The sequence below is a fragment of the Scyliorhinus torazame genome, chromosome 6 (assembly GCF_047496885.1).
Source record: "Scyliorhinus torazame isolate Kashiwa2021f chromosome 6, sScyTor2.1, whole genome shotgun sequence".
Classification (NCBI taxonomy): domain Eukaryota; kingdom Metazoa; phylum Chordata; class Chondrichthyes; order Carcharhiniformes; family Scyliorhinidae; genus Scyliorhinus; species Scyliorhinus torazame.
This window is the reverse complement of record NC_092712.1, coordinates 38,542,818-38,568,218: the sequence shown is the minus strand read 5'-3', so window position 1 is coordinate 38,568,218 and position 25,401 is coordinate 38,542,818. Positions and strand designations below refer to the sequence as shown.

The 25,401-nt window shown below is 47.6% G+C and overlaps 1 protein-coding gene across 3 annotated transcripts in view; it reads left to right on the top strand.

Moving 5' to 3' along the window:
* Window positions 1-22,918, top strand: part of LOC140424757 (sodium channel protein type 1 subunit alpha-like) — a 702,944-nt gene extending 680,026 nt beyond the window's left edge. For all 3 annotated transcript variants that reach the window (XM_072508138.1, XM_072508136.1, XM_072508137.1), the window contains 4 exons: window positions 554-691; window positions 1,570-1,674; window positions 7,615-7,885; window positions 19,149-22,918. In XM_072508138.1, the coding sequence (XP_072364239.1) occupies window positions 554-691; window positions 1,570-1,674; window positions 7,615-7,885; window positions 19,149-20,383 (1,749 nt within the window). In that variant the 3' untranslated portion in view covers window positions 20,384-22,918. The remainder of the gene's footprint in view (window positions 1-553; window positions 692-1,569; window positions 1,675-7,614; window positions 7,886-19,148) is intronic.
* Window positions 22,919-25,401: the final 2,483 nt, after the last annotated feature.

Sequence of the window (25,401 nt, the reverse complement as noted above, 5' to 3'; positions counted from 1 at the left end):
GCAACCTTTGTATCTTAATAAGACGTTCAAATCTAATTATAAGTAGTGTTAATAAATTAGCTTTGATAATCGACATAGCTTGATGTTCTTTGTTGAACACTACACATCAAAGCCATCCTTGTCAAGAAAGCAGAGAACATCACATCCTCTGATCGGGATGGAGGCTTCGGGAGTCTACCCCATAGAGGGTTTGAGATACTGCAGGAGTCCACCTAGAAGAAAGAGCCAAAGAGAAGATAGGGTGGAAGACAGTGATTCAATCACATAAGGGTGCAAGGCAAAAGAAAAGGTGTGTGGGGGGGCGGGGGGAGGGGGGGGGGGGGTGGGGGGGGGGAGGTGGTGTGGGAATCGAACAAGAAACAAGATGGAGGAGATGTAAACAGCAAGGACAGTTGTCCGGAAAAACGGGAGCATTGCTTCTGATCTGAAGCCAATAAAGTCGGTGTCGAGCCAGGGAGCCTGTAAAGTGCTGAATTGAAAGAAAGATGAGGCCCTGTTCCTCGAACTTGAGAATAGCTTCATGGAAACAGATTCTTGATTTCTTGCTTTACAGATCGGAGAACAGCCTGATTACGAGACCAATGCGTACATGTATGTGTACTTTGTAATCTTCATCATATTCGGCTCTTTCTTCACCTTGAATCTCTTCATTGGTGTCATCATTGACAACTTTAACCAACAGAAGAAAAAGATAAGTATCAACCCACTTCCAAAGCTCATTTAACATTTATATTTGGATGGTGGGATGTCTCAAGCTTGGCAAAAACTAAATTTCTTCATGCACAGATGCATCGTAACGTGTGTCAATAAAGCTTTTCTGTGCCCAATGTGGAGTGTTTACCCTTCTGCCCATAAGTTACTTGCTCAGATGATGAGCTAATATAGCCTGAACGGGCTCTGTCATCCCGAATGACAACCTGTAAGCCTGGCTCATTAATAGGACCTGGAACAGTGGACCTGCCACAGAGGATATACACTCTTCACAACCAGCTACACTTGCCGGGTGTCGCCCTCGCTGAACAATTGTTGGTTAAATTCCAGCCCTTCCAATCATTGATGTGTAGACAAGTCCAGATTGTTTGGACATCAGTTGGAAGGTCCCACCTCTGCTTGGAGAGGTACAATGGTTGCAGTGCTACACCGTGTCGCTTGGGTAGGTTCATCGCTAGTAGCCAAACTGCACTAGGGCTGGAATCCCAGGCACATCCTCTGTGGCAGGTCCAGTGTTGCATTAGTGATGGTAAAGTGATGGACATTAATGATGATTTGCGATGGTCCCATTAAGGTGATTCTGAACAAAAGAGTTCATTCACTATCTTAGCTCATCACCTGGCCAAGTAACTATTTTATTGCGGTTCTTCGAATATAAATTCCACTCCCCATATCAAGGACAATGAGGAACTATTATGTATTATCCCTGTGTAAGCAGCAGTGACGGGGTGCAACATAATTTTCGATCGGTTGGAATGTAATATTTGAGTTTGCTCCACTGGTGTGGGAATTGAAACGTTATGGTCGTACTTTGCCGTGATTTTGTTTAAAATAATAACAATGCCATTTCCTCTATACCTCGGAGGTCAGGATATTTTTATGACAGAGGAACAGAAGAAGTACTACAATGCTATGAAGAAATTGGGTTCAAAGAAACCTCAGAAACCTATCCCAAGACCTTTGGTAAGAACACAGGAGTAAAGGTGCCATAATACTAGGTTATGGAGGTAATTTTGTAAGTGATCCAAGATAACACGTGACTCCAGACCCACAGTAATGTGGTTGACTCTGAAATGCCCCCAGGGATGGGCAATAAATGCTGGTCCAGCCAGCGAGGCCCACATCCCGTGAACAAATTTTAAAGAACAGTAGATGGTTGAGCCAAGAATGCATTAAAATTGTCCACGATTATTTCATTTCAGTACCTTTCCCTATTATTTCATGATTTACTCTGTCCTATAGTGTAGAAACTGTTAGAGGCCTGTTAACATCTTCCCCAGTGACTAGTCTGCCTCTTACTATTTCTTAGCCCCACCCAAATCAATTCCATATCTTGATTTTGCAAGCTGAGATAATCTCCCACAACTGTGCCAGTCTCATCTTTTATTAACAGAGCGACCTCACCTCCTTTTCCATTCTTCCAGATCCCTGCAAAATGTCGGAAAAATGGTAAACTTTCAGTTGCCAAGCTTGGTCACTTTGCACCGACATCAATCTAATGGTTCTCAGAACATACCCATTCATTTCCGTATGCACCATCAGTTCATTCATCTTGTTATGAATGCTGCATGCATTCAGATAAGAGTCCTTAATTCCATCACTTTAGCACTTTTCCCTGTTCTGACCATATTTGCACTCCTATATTTTATACACTCTATCTGCTCCTATCATGCTGTGGTTATCATTTCCTGTATCACTGCCCTGTTCTAATGCTTTTTGCTTTAGAACATAGAACATAGAAAAATACAGCACAGAACAGGCCCTTCACCCCACATGTGCCGAACTTTTGTCCTCGATTAAGAACAAATTAATCTACACCCTATCATTCTACCGTAATCCATGTACCTATCCAATAGCCGCATGAAGGTCCCTAATGTTTCCGACTCAACTACTTCCAAAGGCAGTGCATTCCATGCCCCCACTACTCTCTGCGTAAAGAACCTACCTCTGACATCCCCCCTATATCTTCCACCATTCACCTTAAATTTATGTCCCCTTGTAATGGTTTGTTCCACCCGGGGAACAAACCCCTGTATTAACCCTGTATTCCGCATTCATATTTGTCCTTCCAAAATGGACAACCTCACACTTTTCAGGGTTAAACTCCATCTGCCACTTCTCAGCCCAGCTCTGCATCCTATCTATGTCTCTTTGTAGCCGACAACAGCCCTCCTCACTATCCACAACTCCACCAATCTTTGTATCGTCTGCAAATTTACTGGCCCACCCTTCAACTCCCTCATCCAAGTCATTAATGAAAATCACAAACAGCAGAGGACCCAGAACTGGTCCCTGAGGTACACCACTGGTAACTGGGCTCCAGGCTGAATATTTGCCATCCACCACCACTCTGACTTCTATCGGTTAGCCAGTTCGTTATCCAATTGGCCAAATTTCCCACTATCCCATGCCTCCTTACTTTCTGCATAAGCCTACCATGGGGAACCTTATCAAATACCTTACTAAAATCCACGTACACTACATCCACTGCTTTACCTTCATCCACGTGCTTGGTCACCTCCTCAAAAAATTCAGTAAGACTTGTGAGGCAAGACCTACCCCTCACAAATCCGTGCTGACTATCCATAATCAAGCAGTATATTTCCAAATGCTCAGAAATCCTATCCCTCAGAATGCATTCCATTACTTTGCCTACCACCAAAGTAAGACTAACTGGCCTGTAATTCCCAGGGTTATCCCTATTCCCTCTTTTGAACAGGGGCACGACATTCACCACTCTCCAATCCCCTGGTACCACCCCTGTTGACAGTGAGGACGAAAAGATCATTGCCAACGGCTCTGCAATTTCATCTCTTGCTTCACATAGAATCCTTGGATATATCCCGTCAGGCCCGGGGGACTTGTCTATCCTCAAGTTTTTCAAAATGCCCAACACATCTTTCCTTCCTAACAAGTATCTCCTCGAGCTTACCAGTCTGTTTCACACTGTCCTCTCCAACAATATGGCCCCTCTCATTCGTAAATACTGAAGAAAAGCACTCGTTCAAGACCTCTCCTATCTCTTCAGACTCAAGACACAATTTCCCGCTACTGTCCTTGATCGGACCTACCCTCGCTCTAGTCATTCTCATATTTCTCACATATGTGTAAAAGGCCTTGGGGTTTTCCTTGATCCTACCCGCCAAAGATTTTTCATACCCTCTCTTAGCTCCCCTAATCCCTTTCTTTAGTTCCCTCCTGGCTATCTTGTATCCCTCCAGCACCCTGCCTGAACCTTGTTTCCTCAGCCTTACATAAGTCTCCTTCTTCCTCTGAACAAGACATTCAATCTCTCTTGTCAACCATGGTTCACTCACTCGACCATCTCTTCCCAGCCTGACAGGGACATACATATCAAGGACACATAGTATCTGTTCCTTGAACAAGTTCCACATTTCAATTGTGTCCTTCCCTGACAGCCTGTGTTCCCAACTTATGCACTTCAGTTCTTGTCTGACAGCATCGTATTCACCCTTCCCCCAATTGTAAACCTTGTCCTGTTGCACGCACCTATCCCTCTCCATTACAAAGTGAAAGTCACAGAATTGTGGTCACGATCTCCAAAATGCTCCCCCACTAACAAATCTATCACTTGCCCTGGTTCATTACCAAGTACCAAATCCAATATGGCCTCCCCTCTGGTCCGACAATCTACATACTGTGTTAGAAAAGCTTCCTGGACACACTGCACAAACACCACCCCATCCAAACTATTTGATCTAAAGAGTTTCCACTCAATATTTGGGAAGTTGAAGTCACCCATAACTACTACCCTGTGACTTCTGCACCTTTCCAAAATCTGTTTCCCAATCTGTTCCTCCACATCTCTGCTGCTATTGGAAGGGCCTATAGAAAACTCCTAACAAGGTGACTGTTCCTTTCCTATTTCTGACTTCAACCCATACTACCTCAGTAGGCAGATCCTCCTCGAACTGCCTTTCTGCAGCTGTTATACTATTTCTTATTAACAATGCAACCCCCCCCACCTCTTTTACCACCCTCCCTAATCTTACTGAAACATCTATAACCAGGAACCTCCAACAACCATTTCTGCCCCTTTTCTATCCAAGTTTCCGTGATGGCCACCACATCGTAGTCCCAAGTACCGATCCATGCCTTAAGTTCACCCACCTTACTCCCGATGCTTCTTGCATTGAAGTATACACACTTCAACCCATCTCCGTGCCTGCAAGTACTCTCCTTTGTCAGTGTTCCCTTCCCCACTGCCTCACTACACGCTTTGCCGTCCTGAGCATCGGCTACCTTAGTTGCTGGACTACAAATCGGGTTCCCATTCCCCAGCCAAATTAGGTTAAACCCTCCCGAAGAGTACTAGAAAACCTCCCTTCCAGGATATTGGTGCCCCTCTGGTTCAGATGCAACCCGTCCTGCTTGTACAGGTCCCACCTTCCCCAGAATGCGCTCCAATTATTCAAATACCTGAAGCCCTTTCTCATTAACTTTCTAAAAAATATCCCCTCACATGAAGCATTTAGTTTAAAACCTTCTCTCCGAACCTAATTATGCCGCTCACCAGGTATTGGTCCCTGTACAGTTTAGGTGAAAGCTTTCCAAAGGGTACAGCACCCTCGTTCCCCAGTACACACTCCTTCCCCACCAATCTTTTGAGCTACACATTCAGCTCTCCGACCTGATTTACCCTGCGCCAATTTGCTTGTGACTCGGGTAGTAATCCAGCGATCATTATCTCTCTGGTTCTGCTGCTTTTTAGTTTAGCCCACAGCGGCTCATATGTCCTCAGTGGAATCATTTTCTTAGCAATAGAGTAGAGTTTTTACAGCACAGAACGAGGCCGTTCAGCCCGTCATGTCTGCGCCGGCAAGCCACTATCTGTTCTAATCCCATTTTCCAGCATTAAGTCCGTAGCCTTGTACGCCAGGGCATATCAAGTGCTCATCTAAATGCCTCTAAATGTTGTGACGAATCCCGCCTCTACTACCATTTCAGACCACTCCAGATTCCAGAGGCAGTGGCATCATGGTATTGTCACTGGACTAGTAATCCAGAGACCCAGGGCAGTGCTGTCGGACCCTGGGTTCAAATCCCACCAGGGCAGATGGTGGAATTGGAATTCTATGAAAAAGAAGTCTGGAATTAAGTCAAATGATGACCATGAAACCAGTGTTGATTGTTGTGAGAACACATCTGATTCACTGATGTCCTTTCGGGAAGGAAATCTGTCATCCTTACCCGGTCTGGCCTACATGTGGCTCCAAATCCACAGCAATATGGTTGACTCTTAACCGCCCTCTGAAATGGCCGAGCCAATCACTCAGTTAAGGGGTAATTAAGGATGGGCAACAAAGGCTGGCCCATCCAGCAACACCCACGTCCCCTGAACGAATAATGGCAAAATTTCCTGGCGCCTCCCACGGCAGCATTTTCCAGTCCCACTGATAATGACACCCCGCACCCCAGCCCCGTTGGTACATTCCCTGGCGTCGGTGGGTGCGGGGCACACAAAACTTCCTCGGCATCGATGGGACAGGAAGATCCAGCTGCCGGCAAAATACACCGCAGGTGGGGGTGGGGTGGGGCGGCTGCTGAAAATCCCACCCTAAATTTTTTATAACCCCAGATTCTCCGATCTCTTTGCAAACTGAACCCCTTCACCCTGGCGGCTCTGTCCTTGGCCTGCTGCAGTGTTCCAGTGAAGTTCCAACATGAGCTTGAGCAAATGCATTCGCTTTCTGTACAGCTTTCCAAACTCAGCAATTTCAAACTGGACACTCTGGCTGGGATTCACCCATATCGCGGCCAAGTGTTGATGCCAGTGTCAAAACCAGCACGAGCGACGGCGGCGTTGACGGGCCTCCAGGCCCAGTAATTCGCCTCTTCTTCGGGGGCGAGAACGGCGCCGGAGTGCTGTGCGCTGCTCTGGCGCCAAACGCCGGTCGTGCACGGCTGGCGCTGGTCCGCGCATGCGCGGGACAGCCGTCTCCGCACCGGCGCCAGCGCAACATGGCGGTGCCCTACAGGGGCCCGGCGCGGAGGAACATAGCCCACCCCCACCCCCGGAATGAGCACGCCCGCCGATCGGTAGTCCCCGATCGCGGGCCCGGCCACCGTTGAGGCCCCCCCCCCCCCAGAGTCGGATCCCCCCCCCCCCAACCAGGACGGCCCCCGCAGCCAGGACGGTGAGGTGCAGCCGGGTGAGACCATATGTAAACCACGCTGGCGGGACTCGGCGGAACTCGACGGACACTCGGTCGCCGGAGAATCGGCGGCGTGGCCGGATTCTCACGCCCGGCGTGGCTCAGAGAATCCGGCACCTGTCTCCCCATTTTGTTTCTTTCTCATTGATTGTTCTGGTTTTTCTCCTATTTCGGCTTTCAGACAGCAGCGCACCTGCTCTCGTGACATATTTTCTTTCTTTTCTTGCCCTGTCACCATTCCCTTTGATGCTGGAAGCCCAGTTCTTCTGTCTCTCAACCTGGCCTATCTTGTCTGATCACAGATGTACCGTCTGCCCTTGTCCCATCCACTCCTTTCTCAATACCTATTACCTCTCTGTAACCTTTCGCAGTTTAGATGAAAGGCTACAGGCCTGAAGCGTGAACTCTGTTACCCTCTCCACAGCTGCTGCCTGACTGGCTGAGTGTTTCCAGCAGTCTGATTTCGGATTTTCAGCGCCTACAGGATTCTGATCTTTTAACTCCCTTTCTACAATGACTTTTAACTCCCTTTCATACCCTTTCTACAATGTGCTGCCCACAATTGTATACCATACTCCATACACCATACTCCAGCCGATGCCTACTATCAGGAGGGGAGTGGAGGAAACACTGGAGGAAAATGTTCTCACAAAACACCTTCCTATTTTTCCACAGAATTCAAGACCATGCTTTATCTCTTGTCTTTTTTTCCCTTCCCTCTTTCTAGAACAAATTTCAAGGACTAATCTTTGACCTAGTTACAAAACAAGCCTTTGACATTTTCATCATGATCCTGATCTGCCTCAACATGGTGACGATGATGGTGGAGACCGATGACATGGACGCTTACACTAAAAGGATACTCTTCATTATCAACATGGTCTTCATTGTGCTCTTCACCGCCGAGTCCAGCCTCAAAATTGTTGCCCTACGCCAGTACTTCTTCACAATTGGTTGGAACATTTTTGATTTTGTGGTGGTGATCCTTTCTGTGATTGGTGAGTATGGATGGGGTTCCTGATGAACTATTCAGCATTCTCAGCGAACCTGTCACTCTCTGCCTGTGTTTAGAACAGGAACATTTCTCGGCCTTCTTACAATGAGTATTTGGAAAGGGTGAAGGTGTAACTAGTTGAAAGAGCCCATTGCTGTCAGGTTGCGGATTCAAAATGATATGTTTTCAGAGGGAACGTTTGAAGCGAATTATTCATAATTAGCGATCTCTCTTCATTGGTCCTTAAATACGACCTCACACTCCTTTTCATTGGGTACAACTCATCGGGAGATGAAGGGCACTCCTTCACCACTCCTCTCGCCGCACATTGTGCTAAGCATTAGCGCAATGCGCACAGTCAGTACGTTGAACAGAAGCAGCAAGCATAATCACAACAGGGACAAAAACTCGCCGGTCCACCAGGATCCATCCCAGTTTGCAGTATTTGGTAAACACAAACTGGCAAGGCTGAAAAAATTTTAAAAATCCACCCTTGGGCACCCTGGGCAGCACAGTGGCGCAGTGGTTAGCACTGCCGCCTCACGGCGCCTCACGGCGCCGACATCCCAGGTTCGATCCTGGCTCTGGGTCACGGTCCGTGTGGAGTTTGCACATTCTCCCCGTGCTTGCGTGGGTTTCGCCCCAACAACCCAAAGATGTGCCGGGAGGTGGATTGGCCACGCTAAGTTGCCCCTGAATTGGAAAAAATGAATTGGGCACTCTAAATTGAAAAGAAAAACTCCAGCCTTATCCATACTCTAACTCCGACCTCAGAACCCGATGTGACTAGGTTACCGCCTGTTCTTGCAACCCCATTTTTGCTGATAATCTCACATGCAGAACCTAATCGAATGTTTACTGGAGTTCCATACAAAGTAAAATAAATAAAATAAAATAAATCTAGACAACATTCATCAACACTTTCCATCATGTTAGTGGCCAACAGTGCACCTCGCTATGGTTACCTCCTTGACACATAATGAAGCTCAGGAGCTCTGAGAAGGTAAATTCAAACTGAGTTTAACTCGACAACAAAAGTACAATCCAGAAATCCCAGTCGGGTCTACTGATCACACCGGTCCCTGTTCGGGCCGGCTTTTTTGAGGCGATTTATATGAGCTTTGACAAAGGGTCATCTGGACTCGAAACGTTAGCTCTTTTCTCTCCCTGCAGAAGCTTCCAGACCTGCTGAGATTTTCCAGCATTTTCTCGTTGGTTTCAGATTCCAGCATCCTCAGTAATTTGCTTTTATTACTTATATGAGCCCCAGTTGATGGTCCTCCGCCCACTAGTGGGGGAGCTCGTATTCCATGGGTCCCACAGGGAGATCAATTGGGGTGTCCCCGTGTGTCCCGTGAGGGTTATTGCCACATGTAAGGGAACCAGGGGAAGGCCAAGATGAGGAAAGCTTAATTGACCCATCACATCAGATCTCACACATACCTCAGCTATTCACTCGTGTCCCGCTGTTTTACAGGACAACCATCCTGTACACAGTATGGCTCTGGTTTCTAACAAAGAATCTCGCTAACATATCTTCCACTTTCACACATTGGTTGGCCTGTTCTGCATTTCCAACCTTTTCTCTTGAGGTGCACCCCTTCTACTTATTTTCATATTACTCTAGCAAATAAGAATAAATATAAATAAATAAAGTCGCCCCAGCCCCAGATGACCATAGACATCTTTCCCCTTTCAGGGGAAGAGCTGACTGGCGGTGATTTAACCTGAGGATCACTTCAGATGAGGACAAAGTTGAGAAGGAGGAGCCTTCATGAATAACCTTCTATGTTATTCTAACACATAGAACTAAGATGTCATTAAGTGCCTGTCAACCACTTAAAAGATAAAAGGGACACAGAAGAAAAGCTGAATAGGTCGCAAAGCAGCTGAGAAGCTTTCTTCACCGAGCTGTGCCTGTGGGACCAGAGTCCAACACTTAATAAAACTCAAGAGAAAGCGGAGTAATCTGTTTAGATTGGGCCTGCTAATTCATGGACCTATAAGATCAATTTAAAACAGCAAGGACCATAGGAACAGGAGTAGACTATTCTGTCCCTCGAGTCTAGTCTGCCAGTCCTTTAGATCATGGCTGATCTCAGTAAAAGACTCACATTTATCAATGAAGTTGGGGGGGTGTTCTTTAAATCTCGTTGGCAGACTGCCAGCCACGTCCTTACCACAATTATTGCCCCCTTAAGGGCCTTCACCTGGAACCACAAAGATTTGCAGGTCAGGTGGATTGGCATGCTAAAGTGCCGCTTAGTGTCCAGAGATGTGTAGGTTAGGTTTCTGGGATAAGGCAGGGTGGATGGGGGAGTGGTCCTGGGTAGGGTGCTCTTACGGAGGGTCAGTGCAGACTCGATGGGCCGAATGGCCTCCTTCTGGACTATAGGGATCCTATGATTTTTTTTTTTAATTTCGAGTACCCAATTCATTTTTTCCAATTAAGGGGCAATTTCGCGTGGCCAATCCACCTACCCTGCACATCTTTGGGTTGTGGGGTGAGACCCACGCAAACACGGGGAGAATGTGCAAACTCCACACCGACAGTGACCCAGAGCCGGGATCGAACCTGGGACCTCGGCGCCGTGAGGCCACAGGGTTAACCCACAGTGCTAACCGGGATCCTATGATTTAACCGATGGCAGCAGAGGTCCACATCAAGCAGCCAGGTTATCCTGAACCCGACTCAGCCTTGAATATATTCAGTGACCCAGCCTCTAATGCTGTCTGTGCAAGAGAATTCTAAACATTAACAACCCTCTGTGGGAAAAGAAAATCCCAGATCTCCACCTAAAATGGCAGACCCCTGATCCTGAATCAGTGTCCTCTAGTTCTAGATTTCCCCCATGAGAGGAAACATCGTAGCACAGTGGTTAGCACTGTTGCTTCACAGCGCCAGGGACCTAGATTTGATTCCCGGCTTTGGTCACTGTCTGTGCGGAGTCTGCATGTTCTCCGCGTGACTGCGTGGGTTTCCTCCGGGTGTTCCGACTTCCTCCCACAGTCCAAAGATGTGCGGGTTAGATGGATTGGTCACGCTAAATTGCCCCATCGTGTCCAAATGTTAGGAGGGGTTGCTGATTTACGGGGATAGGGTGGAGGTGTGGTCTTAGGCAGGGTGCTCTTTCAGGGGTAGGTGTAGACCCGATGGGCCAAATGGCCTGCTTCTGCACTGTGTATTCTATGATTCCATGATGATCTCAGCATTCACCTTGAATGCAAAAATCCCCTGACACAGAAATCCACCCATGGGAGGGAGCACCCATGGGGCAACCCTTGCTGACCTCGACCAGCGAGGGAGCATTCATATTAATGTTCCAGTGGCCATTTAGGAAGACAGAATTAATCAAAAACAACTGTGTAGCCAAGGTAGCACCTGCACTGCTATGCATCATGCACTCTTAATGGTCTGGATGAGGCAAAGAGGAAGGTTAGCTAGCGGAAGATTAATTGCAGCTTGATCTTTTAGAACATTGAACATAGAACATACAGTGCAGAAGGAGGCCATTCGGCCCATCGAGTCTGCACCGTCCCACTTAAGCCCTCACTTCCACCCTATCCCCGTAACCCAATAACCCCTCCTAACCTTTTTGGTCACTAAGGGCAATTTATCATGGCCAATCCACCTAACCTGCACGTCTTTGGACTGTGGGAGGAAACCGGAGCACCCGGAGGAAACCCACGCACACACGGGGAGAACGTGCAGACTCCGCACAGACAGTGACCCAGCGGGGAATCGAACCTGAGTCCCTGGCGCTGTGAAGCCACAGTGCTATACACTTGTGCTACCATGCTGCCCTTCACATTCAAATTATATTTTTTAAAATAAACACAGTAAGCCTGCCTTTTAGATTTAGTCAAATTAAAAGGTTCCCCCATCTGTGTAATATTTAGGGATTGTGGAGCACCTGAAAATCATTACAATTAACATCAGTCAGATAAAAGACAATAATGGAGGAACTTCAAACATAGCTTCAGAGCAAGCAGCAGTGGAGAACAATTGAATGGTGAAGGAGCACAACCCTATTAGAACCAGGGAATGAAACATCAGCAGATAAAAGGGATTGTGTGGAGGATAGTGTTTGGAATCACAACCACTGGAAGATGGCCACAAATAGAGGCCCTTCCATTGAGATGAAGGGCTTCGACATCTGAGGACAGTGCACAGAACAATCATAACCGGAAGTCACTCATGAATATATCGCTCTATGTGAGCCAGGAGTCCCCGTCATAAAGGAATTGAGAGTGCGACAGAAGTTGGAAAGAGTAGGACTGGCTCTGAAGATTTTCATTTTGTTTCCGAGCCCCTGAGTTTGCTTTGTGTCCAGCCTAGGCCGATGAGGTTCTCCTTCATCAATACCTCTCGAGTGGAGGGAATGAGTTCGGATGGAGCTGTTTATCTTGCTCATACCGATTTTAATTTCTCCACCATTGGTTTCCGTCGCCTAGCTCCTGCAATTCCATCTCTAAACCTCTCTGCCTCTCGAGGTCACTTTCCTTCTTTAAGACTTTCCTTAAAGCCGAGGACTCTGGCAAAGCTTTTGGTCACCTGACCTAATATCTCCCAATGTGGTTGGGTGTCATACTTTGTTTCCTAACGCACCTGTGGGGAGTTCATTCGGCTAAATGTGCTGTTTACATACAAGCTGCTGTTGTTTCAATCAAGGGCTCAATTTACCCAGTCCTATGGTGATTGGCTGGGAGATGGGAGGGCTAGAAATATGGCTGGGGGGGGGGGGTAGGTGACAGGAAGGGAGTGTAATGTGTCTCAGGGTAAATCAAGGCAGCGTCCCGGGGCCTGGGGGACCTCCTTTATGTCCAGGGTTGTTGTGATGGGAGACTTCAACTTCCCCAATATTGACTGGGACTCACTTCATGCTAGGGGCTTGGACGGGGCAGAGTTTGTAAGGAGCATCCAGGAGGGCTTCTTAAAACAATATGTAGATAATTCAACTGGGGAAGGGGCTATACTGGACCTGATATTGGGGAATGAGCCCGGCCAGGTCGTAGAAGTTTCAGTCGGGGAGCATTTCGGGAACAGTGACCACAATTCAGTAAGTTTTAAAGTGCTGGTGGACAAGGATAAGAGTGGTCCTAGTGTGAATGTGCTAAATTGGGGGAAGGCTAATTATAACAATATTAGGCGGGAACTGAAGAACCTAGATTGGGGGCGGATGTTTGAGGGTAAATCAACATCTGACATGTGGGAGGCTTTCAAATGACAGTTGAAAGGAATTCAGGACCGGAATGTTCCTGTGCGGAAGAAGGATAAATACGGCAAATTTCAGGAACCTTGGATAACGAGAGATATTGTAAGGCTCGTTAAAAAGAAAAAGGAGGCATTTGTCAGGGCTAGAAGGCTGGGAACAGACGAAGCCTGTGTGGAATGTAAGGAAAGTAGGAAGGAACTTAAGCAAAAAGTCAGGAGGGCTAAAAGGGGTCACGGAAAGTCATAGGCAAATCGGGTTAAGGAAAATCCCAAGGCTTTTTACACGTACATAAAAAGCAAGAGGGTAGCCAGGGAAAGGGTTGGCCCACTGAAGGATAGGCAAGGGAATCTATGTGTGGAGCCTGAGGAAATGGGCGAGGTACTAAATGAATGCTTTGCATCAGTATTCACCAAAGAGAAGGAATTGGTGGATGTTGAGTCTGGAGAAGGGTGTGTAGATAGCCTGAATCACATTGAGATCCAAAAAGACGAGGTGTTGGGCGTCTTGAAAAATATTAAGGTAGATAAGTCCCCAGGGCCTGATGGGATCTACCCCAGAACACTGAAGGAGGCTAGAGAGGAAATTGCTGAGGCCTTGACAGAAAGCTTTGGATCCTCACTGTCTTCAGGTGATGTCCCGGAGGACTGGAGAATAGCCAATGTTGTTCCTCTGTTTAAGAAGGGTAGCAAGGATAATCCAGGGAACTACAGACCAGTGAGTCTTACATCAGTGGTAGGGAAATTACTGGAGAGAATTCTTCGAGACAGGATCTACTCCCATTTGGAAGCAAATGGACGTATTAGTGAGAGGCAGCACGGTTTTGTGAAGGGGAGGTCATGTCTCACTAGCTTGATAGAGTTTTTTGAAGAGGTCACAAAGATGATTGATGCAGGTAGGGCAGTGGATGTTGTCTATATGGACGTCAGTAAGGCCTTTGACAAAGTCCCTCATGGCAGACTAGTACAAAAGGTGAAGTCACACGGGATCAGGGGTGAGCTGGCAAGATGGATACAGAACTGGCTCGGTCATGGAAGGCAGAGAGTAGCAATGGAAGGGTGCTTTTCTGATTGAAGGGCTGTGACTAGTGGTGTTCCACAGGAATCAGTGCTGGGACCTTTGCTGTTTGTAGTATATATCAATGATTTGGAGGAAAATGTAACTGGTCTGATTAGTAAGTTTGCAGAAGACACGAAGGTTGGTGAAATTACGGATAGCGATGAGGACTGTCAGAGGATACAGCAGGATTTAGATTGTTTGGAGACTTGGGCGGAGAGATGGCAGATGGAGTTTAATCCGGACAAAAGTGAGGTAATGCATTTTGGAAGGTTTTAATGCAGGCAGGGAATATACAGTGAATGGTAGAACCCTCAACAGTATTGACAGTCAGCGAGATCTAGATGTACAGGTCCACAGGTCACTGAAAGGGGCAACACAGGTGGAGAAGGTAGTCAAGAAGGCATACAGCATGCTTGCCTTCATTGGCCGGGGCATTGAGTATAAGAATTGGCAAGTCATGTTGCAGCTGTATAGAACATTAGTTAGGTCACACTTGGAGTATAGTGTTCAATTCTGGTCGCCACACTACCAGAAGGATGTGGAGGCTTTAGGGAGGGTGCAGAAGATATTTACCAGGATGTTGCCTGGTATAGAGGGCATTAGCTATGAGGAGTGGTTGAATAAACTCGGTTTGTTCTCACTGGAACGATGGAGGTTGAGGGGCGACCTGATAGAGGTCTACAAAATTATGAGGGGCATAGACAGAGTGGATAGTCAGAGGTTTTTTCCTAGGGTAGAGGGGTCAATTTCTAGGGGGCATAGGTTTAAGGTGCGAGGGGCAAGGTTTAGAGGATATGTACGAGGCAAGTTTTTTACACAGAGGGTAGTGGGTGCCTGGAACTCGTTGCCGGAGGAGGTGGTGGAAGCAGGGACGATAGTGACGTTTAAGGGGCATCTTGACAAATGCATGAATAGGATGGGAATAGAGGGATACGGACCCAGGAAGTGTAGAAGATTTTAGCTTAGACGGGCAGCATGGTCGGCACAGGCTTGGAGGGCCGAAGGGCCTGGTCCTGTGCTGTACGTTTCTTTGTTCTTACCGAGGAACCACATCCATTGCCTGGTGAATAGAGGCTGGCAGCCAATGATCAAGGCAACAGTTAGGGGTGATTTTATGGCATTGCCACCGCTGTTATGGCGTCGGAGTGCGCCCACACCACCACGCACCCAACTACCCACCCCACCGTGTTGGAAGGCCATCAGATAATTGTAGGCAGCCTTCCTCTGGCAGATCGAGGGTGCCACCGAAGCTGGAGGATCCATGCCCCAAAGATGGGGGCCGTCGGGGGGCAAAGGTTGCACCCACTGGCGAATCGCTTCTGTCGCACAGCTTTTCAGTTCCCAAACAGTTTTACCTCCAAGGGCACCTCCAATCTCAGGTACCCTCGAGATCTCCAATCTGGCGCAGCAGCGCCCACCCCTCCGGGTGAAGGTACTGCGGTTCCTCTGATGCTCACCCTCTGATTGCTGTCCTTAATAGGAAGATGGCTGCGCTGGTCTGGCTGTGCTCAAGTGCTGGCGAGGACCCTCATTTGTTCCAACATTACGGGTCCAAAGATCTTGCCCATTATGTACTCACAGCTCACAATTTTCTCAATTGTCAGTGAGTCAAAACAAAACCTCATTGACATTTTCCACTTCATGTTTGCTGTTTAAATGTAAAAGCATCTGATAATTGGCTTCAAATGTATCAGAGCACGGTTAGATCATATCTGGAGTACTGTGTACAGTTTTTGGTCCCCTTACCTCAGATAGGATGTGTGTGCCATTGGTGGAATGCAACAAACGTTCACCAGACTTGTTCCGGGGGTGACGGCACTGTCCTATGAAGAGAGATTGAGCAAGCCTCTTTGAAATTTACAAAACACTGCGAGGAATGGACAGGGTAGCTGCAACTAAGAGGTTTCCCTTGGCTGGGTAGTCCAGAACCAGGGGGCACAATTTCAAAATAAAGGGGTAAGCCACTTAGGACAGAGATGAGGAGAAATGTGCATGCATTGGTATTGGCTATGAGGAGGGGTCAGAGTGATGTGAATCCTTGAAATTCTCTATCCCAGCAGACTGCGGAAGCTCAGTCACTGAGTATGTTTAAAGCAGAGATTGACAGATTTCTGTTCAACAATAGCGCAAAGGATTATAGGGATAGCGTGTGTAAAAGGTGTTGAAGTGTCCAATCAGTCACGATGGTATTCAATTTTTTTTTTATTCACGGGATGTGGGCTTCGCTGGCTGGGCCAGCATTTATTGTCCATCCCTGAGGGCATTTCAGAGTCAACCACATTGCTGTGGGTCTGGAGTCACATGTAGGCCAGACCAGGTAAGGATGACAGATTTCCTTCCCTAAAAGACAGTAATGAACCAGGCGGGTTTTTACAACAATCGACAATGGGTTTTTAAAAAATAAATTTAGAGTACCCAATTCGTTTTTTTCAATTAAGGGGCAATTTAGCGTGGCTAATCCACCTAGCCTGCACATCTTTGGGTTGTGGGGGCGAAACCCACGCAAACACGGGGAGAATGTGCAAACTCCACAAGGACAGTGACCCAGAGCCGGGATTGAACCTGGGACCTCGGCGCTGTGAGGCAACAGGGCTAACCCACTGCGTCACCGTGCTGCCCCCCTCGACAATGGTTTTAAGGTCGTCATTAGACTTTTAATTCTAGATTCTTATTGAATTCAAATGTCACCATCCGTCATGGTCGGGATTTGAATCCAACACCCCAGGGCATTGCCCTGGCTCTCAGGATTACTGGTCTAGTGATAGTACCACTACGCCACTGCCTCCCCGTGATGGAGTAGGTTTGAGGCCTGAATGGTCCACTGACAGTCCAAAGATGTGCAGGTTAGGTGGATTAGCCATGCTAAATTGCCTTCAGTGTCCAAAGGTTGCGGGGGTTTGGGCCTGGATAGGGTGTTCTTTCAATGGGACGGTGCAGACTCAATGGGACTCATGGCCTCATTCTGCACTGTAGGGATTCCATGATTCAAGGGACATTGGTAATGGGGGTACATAAATGTCTAAGGGATAGGAGGCAGAGAGTAGTAAGAAATGGATAAATGCTTGTTCCGACGGCAGAGAAATATGTAGTGGATTAATTTTAGACATAAATGACTCTGATTTGAGTATCAGGTGTATAATTTGGAAGCCGTGATTCATCCAGAACTTGGCAATGTATTAAGTAGTGATCAGGGGCGACATTCTCCGACCCCCCGCCGGGTCGGAGAATCGCCGGGGGCTGGCGTGAATCCCGCCCCCGCCGGTTGCCGAAGTCTCCGGCACCGGAAATTCGGCGGGGGCGGGAATCGCGCCGCACCGGTTGGCGGGCCCCCCCGCTCGATTCTCCGGCCCGAATGGGCCGAAGTTCTGCCGGCATAAATTAAATCACCTACCTTACCGGCGGGACAAGGCGGCGTGGGCGGGCTCCGGGGTCCTGGGGGGGGCGCGGGGCGATCTGGCCCCGGGGGATGCCCCCACGGTGGCCTGCCCAGCGATCGGGGCCCACCGATCCGCGGGCGGGCCTGTGCCGTGGGGGCACTCTTTCCCTTCCGCCTCCGCCACGGTCTCCACCATGGCGGAGGTGGAAGAGACTCCCTCCACTGCGCATGCGTGGGAAACTGTCAGCGGCCGCTGACGCTCCCGCGCATGCGCCGCCCCGAGATGTCATTTCCGCGCCAGCTGGCGGGGCAACAAAGGCCGTTTCCGCCAGCTGGCGGGGCGGAAATTCCTCCGGCGCCAGTCGGTGGACATCACGCCGTTTACGGAGAATTTCGCCCCAGGTCTGGGGCAGCATGGTAGCATTGTGGATAGCACAATTGCTTCACAGCTCCAGGGTCCCAGGTTCGATTCCCGGCTTGGGTCACTGTCTGTGCGGAGTCTGCACATTCTCCCCGTGTCTGCGTGGGTTTCCTCCGGGTGCTCCGGTTTCCTCCCACAGTCCAAAGATGTGCAGGTTAGGCGGATTGGCCATGCTAATTTGTCCTTCGTATCCAAAATTGCCCTTAGTGTTGGGTGGGGTTACTGGGTTATGGGGATAAGGTGGAGGTGTGGACCTTGGATAGGGTGCTCTTTCCAAGAGCCGGTGCAGACTCGATGGGCCGAATGGCCTCCTTCTGCACTGTAAATTCTATGAACTTTGTAAACTAAAAGGATAGCAGCAGACTTCAGGAGGGCAAGCTGGTGAAATGGATGGCACATGGCAAGATGTGATGGGAAGTGGGAGAAATAACAAAGAGAGGCAGGATAGTCAGGACGATACCATTTTGCAGGGGCTGCAACAGCTGAGGGACCTGGCAGTGCATTATTGAGGAACCTCTGAAGGTGCAAGGAGGGCCAAGGTGATAACGTGGACAAGAAAACAGATAGAATATTTGGAAGTCCCTGAATTGGGTTTACTCAGAGGTGTCCACTGGACTAAAGTGGTTAGAATAAAACCAGTTCCAGCTCAATAATATTTTAATCTATTCATCATGGAATCATTGATTATTACAGCAGTGATGGGGGATATTCAGTCCATTATGTCTGCGCTGGTGATATGAAAGAGCTGACCAATGTAGACCATAAGATGTCGGAGATGAAGCACACCCTATATGTGAAAGATGTTCTGCAATGTCTGGGGTGATACTGGGACCCACCTGAGAACGATATCAGTGCTATATCCATACAAGTGCTTTCTTTTTAAGTCAATGCAGTTGATGTGTAAGTAATTTGACTTTGGTTCTTGTCAGTCAAATTCTGATACAGTCGCACGGCATTAATGCCCCGATACCCTTCCTTCTTTCTGCCCCTTTTCTTCCGTTAGGTCGCCGCTCTGCGACCAAGCACATGTCTAAGTTACGTGGCTCAGTGTCAAAATTTAGTCTGATCAGAGAGTCCTGTGAAGCGCCTTCGGGGTGTTTGTAACTACTTTAAAGGCGCTATAAAAATGCAAGGTGTTGTCCATAATTTCATGAAAGATATTAGTTTGTTTACACTAGGATTTTTTTTCTCCCTCCAGGTATTTTGCTGTCAGATGTCATTGAAAAATACTTTGTGTCGCCTACTCTCTTCAGAGTTATCCGGCTGGCTCGCATTGGACGCATTCTCCGTCTGATCAGAGGGGCAAAGGGAATAAGGACATTGCTCTTTGCCCTAATGATGTCACTTCCTGCCTTGTTCAACATTGGCCTCCTCCTGTTCCTGGTCATGTTCATCTACGCCATTTTCGGAATGGCAAACTTTGCCTACGTGAAGCAGGAAGACGGTATTGATGATATGTTCAACTTCCAGACTTTTGGAAACAGCATGATCTGCCTCTTTCAGATCACCACTTCGGCAGGGTGGGACGGCCTCCTGAGTCCCATTCTCAATTCTGACAGCCCAGATTGTGACCCAAAGAAGGATAACCCAGGCACAACTATAAAAGGGAACTGTGGAAACCAGTCCGTCGGGATTGCTTTCTTTGTCAGTTATATTATCGTCTCGTTTCTGATAGTGGTAAACATGTACATTGCCATTATCCTGGAGAACTTCAGTGTGGCCACAGAGGAAAGCTCCGAGCCCCTCAGCGAGGATGACTTTGAGATGTTCTATGAAGTGTGGGAGAAGTTTGACTCCCAGGCGACGCAGTTCATCGAGTACTCGGCACTCTCGAAATTTGCAGATGCCTTGAAGGAGCCCCTCCGCGTGGCCAAGCCAAATAAAATCAAGCTGATTGCAATGGACCTGCCCATGGTGAGCGGGGACAGAATTCATTGCTTGGACATACTCTTTGCTTTCACCAAACGGGTGCTCGGGGAGTCGGGGGAAATGGACGCCCTCAAGCTGCAGATGGAGGATAAATTCATGGCAGCCAACCCCTCAAAGATCTCCTACGAGCCAATCACCACGACGCTGAGGAGGAAACAGGAAGAAGTGTCTGTTGTCATTATTCAGCGAGCGTTCAGGAGGCACTTGCTGCGCCGTTCCTTGAAGCACGCATCTTTCATGTATCGCCACCGAACCAGTGACGTGAACATTGTTGTAGAAGAGGCCCCAGAGAAAGAAGGGCTCATCGCAGCGATGATCAAAGAGCATTTTGGTCCCGAGTTCGAGGGATCAGAGACAATGTCCTCCTTGTCATCGCCTCCATCTTATAATACCGTCACTGGAGCTGTGAGTGAAAGCATTGAAGTGAAACTCATTGACCCAGAATCTGATGGGCAAATGGATACTAAGAAAGGCCTTGACAAAGATAGAGAGTCCTTAGTGTAAAGACACAGCTTTGAAATGTCTTCATTACATGAAAAAAAATGCAGTCAATCCCTTTGTACCTTAGAGTCGGAGGGTAAGAAACTGAAAAGACTTGTTTTTGCTTAATTTCTTCAGCAACAGATCAGAGGACATGACATGACTGACCTTGGACATTGGTTCTGACAGCTTTAGCTTCAAGCTTTAAACTACAGAGACTGCAGAAAGCTGTGCCAGTAACATTGATGACACTGATACTATACGAGGCTGGGAGCAGAAATCAAGCTACGGGGTTATCATTAATCACAATTGCGCGATACTGATTGATTGTACACATTTATTTGAAATATCATTATAGTGATGTGTCTCTTCCTGGTTATGTATGATCTTGCATTATAAACTATCACCACTTCGGTAGCAAATGTAACACTTATTTCCAATGTTATGGGTCTTTCATAAATTTACTATTATATCTAATATTTTTCTATTCAAGCATGTAATTATCCGATTTAGCAGTAGACCGGTGAGCCTCCTTCCCCTTGTCACCTCAGACAACCATCGGCATCACCGACTCGATCACATGGCTGCCTCGATGTGCCTGCCGCATCATGTCTCCGTTCCAGCGACCAAAGTCATTCACAGCAATACTCATTGTCGCCCCGCATCGAGGGCCGCGAGCATTGAGGGTTGCCGCGTATTAACGGCAGTAGGCCGGAGGCTCAACTGCACCCGCTACTGGGTGGTCCAAAAAACGTGCGGGCCTGGTGGTGGGCAGTCTCCGACGGGACTGTTGACCCTGCGGATGTTGAGGGAGTGCGGGGGGGGGGGCGGGGGATGTAATAACACCATGGACCTCATCCCACCCTCCCAAGGAATGGTGTCTGTTGTCTGTTCAGAGGGACGGGGCATGGTACACCGGCCAGCGGGGTGGAAGGGAGAGACAGGGGGAGAGTGAATGACACAGAAGGGAGAATACCACCGACTGCTACATTAAAAAAAAAAGTTAACCAAAAAGATATTTGGAAAATACATTTGACTTGTATTACCGAGGTAGGACAGTAGTAATGCAAGTGTTTTTAAGTTATTCCATAAGGATGTTTGTATGTTCTCTCTGTGGACTGTAAACAAATGATTTGCTGGGAACTGCAGATTACTCACTTGCTGCCTTGACGAATTTGACCTGTGATGCATCATGGCAAGAAGATTTAATGCCGTCAGAGGAAAAGGACCTGGGTCTCAACTTCTTTGTCGCATTCCTCCAGGATTGAGAGACCTTTTTGATTATCTCACTTATTTTCTGTTTTATTCATTATTATGCATCGCCTATTTACTATATGGATGCTTCTTTCAGCAAACACGCATTTAGGAATGAGTTCTGCTTTAAGTTTTAACAAGCGGCATCTTCTTTACCTCAGGCAGGATTGAACCCATCCCTTCAGCTTTCCCGAGCGACCCAGATCATTGCTTCCTGGTCAGCCGGCTCCTTCAGGGAGTGGCAGCTTCTTTGCTGTGCTCGCTGACCATCAGTTCGCGAGCGGGCAGGGATGGAAGGTCAAGTATAATTACTCGTCTGAGGAGACCAGATTGCCCGTTGACCAAAACCAATCAGAAACAAAGAACGTGCATTTTTATAGCAACTTTCACGTCCTCAGAATGTCCCAAAGTGCTTTTACAATCAAGGTGTAGTCACTGTCGCAATGCAGCAGCCAATTTGTGCACAGCAAGCTCCCACAAACATCCGTGCAATGATGGCTGTCTTGTTTTTTTAAGTGACATTGCTTGGGGTCCAAATGCTAACTGAAACACTGAGGATAATGTTCTTCACCAATAATGCCAGGGGTCTTACACACGCCTCCCCACCCAGCCCGCCCCCAGCCCGAGACAGCAGATGGGGATTGCGTTCACGTCCCATCTGCAAGAAGGCACCGCAGAGAGTGCAGCACTCCCCCGCAGGTCAGCACTGCGGTGTCAGTCTAGATTATGCGTGCAGGTCTCTGGAGTGGAGTGTGAACCCTCGATTTTCTGAATTAATTGGGCGAGACGTAAACCAAGCCATTGATCTGTTCAGTTCCTTAGCAGAGGTGCCATTTTGGTTAAAGCCCTTCGCCCAATCAGCTTTGTTCCCCCAACGTTATTGGAGAAGAATATTTTTGAGGATGCTCTGGAATATCCCTGATGAAGTTGATCTTAACTGGCCATTTCCCCTTCCAATCTTGGCTCAGTTGAGCACTGGGTATTTTAAGATGGTGCTGAATTGAGGATTGGCGTTTTCGATGAAGGAGGATGGAGTAGGGGCTGCAAGCACATCACCGCAGGCCCAACTCTCCTCCTGATTGGGTTCACAAGGAGTAAAGAAGAACCAATTGAAATTAATAATTAATGTCAGTCAAATATAAAACACGTTCATTGATAAGTAAATGCTTGCAGTGATCCCAGCTTCCCAATTCTCTCCCTTACTCCCATCCCTGTGATTTGATTTCTTGTTTGTGTTTCTGGAAACAAATATTTAGAGTTTGACGAAATTTGTGTTCTTTAATAAAAGTGTGATGTTTGAGCTCCCTTCCGGCTGAGCCTCAATCTGTATTTGTTTTACTGTACCCGTTGCGTTGGATGTGTTGCAACTTGTTCAAATGCACCACTGCTTCCTACAGAAGAGATAGGGCTGAATTTCATGGCTCCCTCATGGAAAGAGGTCAGGGCTGGAAAATGCAGCGAACCATTCAAAAGTCCATTGTATCTGGCGGGAGCGACAAATCGTGCCAGTGGAAAGTTCCACCCGATTTCTTTTAATATTTCTTGAAATGGGAGAATTTCTGGCTAGACCAGCATTTGCTGCTCTCGAGAAGGTCGTGGTGAGCTGCTCTTCTTGAACTGTTGCAGGTGTAGGTACATCCGCAGTGCTAATTCCCCCTATGGCTGTTTGATACTATTTCGGAGGGTAGTTAAGGGTCACACATTGCTCTCATGTGGCTAGCTCAGTCCCCTGCCCTGCCTTTAGCGAATCAGATGGGTTTCTAATGATCAGTGGTTTCCTGATCATTATTAATGAGACTCGCATTTTATTCCAGATTTATTTATTGAATTCATGGTGGGGCCTGAACTTAATCTTTTACATCATTGGTCCAGGCCTCTATCCAGTAACATAACCACGATACTAATATCCAATTTCTCGAAAGCTGGAAGCAACTGATAGTAGAGATTCACCTTGATCTGTGAGCAGAAGGATATTCAGTTACGTTAAAGTCAATGGAAATGAACATCAGGCACAAATAATAGAGAAAGAACTTGTATCAATTATTGTGCCTTTCATAACCTAAGACTGTCCCAAAGTATAGTTAGTGTTGGAATGTAGGAAGGGCAGCAAGCACGGGATATGTATCACGCTGGTAGATTCCTCGGCCAGGATTTTCCACACCCGCTCTTATTCATAGAATCATAGAATTTACAGTGCAGAAGGAGGCCTCTTGGCCCATCGAGTCTGCACCGGCCCTTAGAAAGAGCACCCTACTTAAGCCTATCCCATCCCTGTAACCTAGTAACCCCCCCCCCAATTGAGCAGGTTTAGAGACAGGATTGAGAGGTCACGCATTTCACATTGGCAGGAAGTCTCGCCGTGATTGTCCCTGCTCCCCCCCCCCGGCAGTGACATAACATGAATCTCAACATTCAATGTCGGGACCACCATTATAATAAATTTCAATCTCATTATCAGGCCTCTGTGTCTGATCATTCCCCCGCCCCCATTCACGTTGGTGTGTCTCCCACAGCATGCACCTGGCGGGCAGAGCTCCCAGAAGAGCTCAGGTGGGAGAGAGTCGTGCCTGGGTAGTGCCAGAGCCGGTGCTGGTGGGAGCGTCATGGGGAGGGGGTTTGTTGCATGGGGAGGGGGGGGGGGGGTCCATTTTGACTTTTGAGTGCTGACGCTGCCTTTACAAATGGCGCCTCAATCTTTAAAGTTTTTTGCATTATGTTCCCAGCAATACAGCAGGGAAGCCGCCATTGATGCCGGTGGCTTTAATGCTGCTTTTCCCACCCGCGAATGCACTCTGCGAAAGAAAGGTAAAATTCCGTCCATTATTAGTGAAGTATGACCAAGCTATAAGTGATGTCATTATCTTCTGTGGATCTTCTCATGCAGAAAGGATCCGATGCGAGGTCAGCATAGCCACAGAACAGGCAGTTCCTGTTGTTAGTCATGGAGTCAGAGAAGTCTGAAACTAAGAAAAGGCCCATCAGCCCATCGCATCTGCACCGATCAAAAATAAGCACCTATCCTAATCCCATTTTCCAGCACTTGGCCCATAGCCATGTATGACTTGGCATCACAAGTGTGCATCTAAATACTGCCACCCCCACCCTTTCAGGCACTGAGTTCCAAACTCACATCACCCTCTGAGTGAAAAGGTTTTACCTCACATCCCCTCTAAACCTCCTGCCCTTTAACCTTAAATCTATCCCCCCTGGTCATTGATCGCTCCATCAAGGGGAAAAGCTTCTTCCTGTCTGTAATGATATGTATAATCTAAGGAATGTAAAGGGTTAACAACATGATGTCCGTGTATCTCAACACTAGATGGCATCACTGAGTAGTCTCATAAAAGACTACATTTCTAAGCATTTCTGGGAGAAGGTTAAGGAGAAGGATAGTGAGCGGTTGAGAAAGAGTGTTAGTTGCATTAGAAAGACATTATAGATTACTGTAGCACAGATTTAATGCTGTTTTATTAGCTATTGCTTAGTAGAGTGTGCGTATCATTTAAAGTAGCGTAATAAAACTAGCTTTGTTTTAAATACAACACTATGACTTTTAGCTATCTTGGAGAACTATACAAGGAACATCACACTGTCTACTTTATCTATGCCCCTCATGATTTTATGCATCTCAATCATGTTTCCCCCTCAGTCTCCTCTGCTCTAAGGAAAACAACCCCAGTCTATCCAATCTCTTCATAGCTAAAACTCTCCAGCCCAGGCAACATCCTGGTATATCTCCACTGCACCATCTCCAGCGCTATCACATCCCTCCTGTAATGTGGATTCCA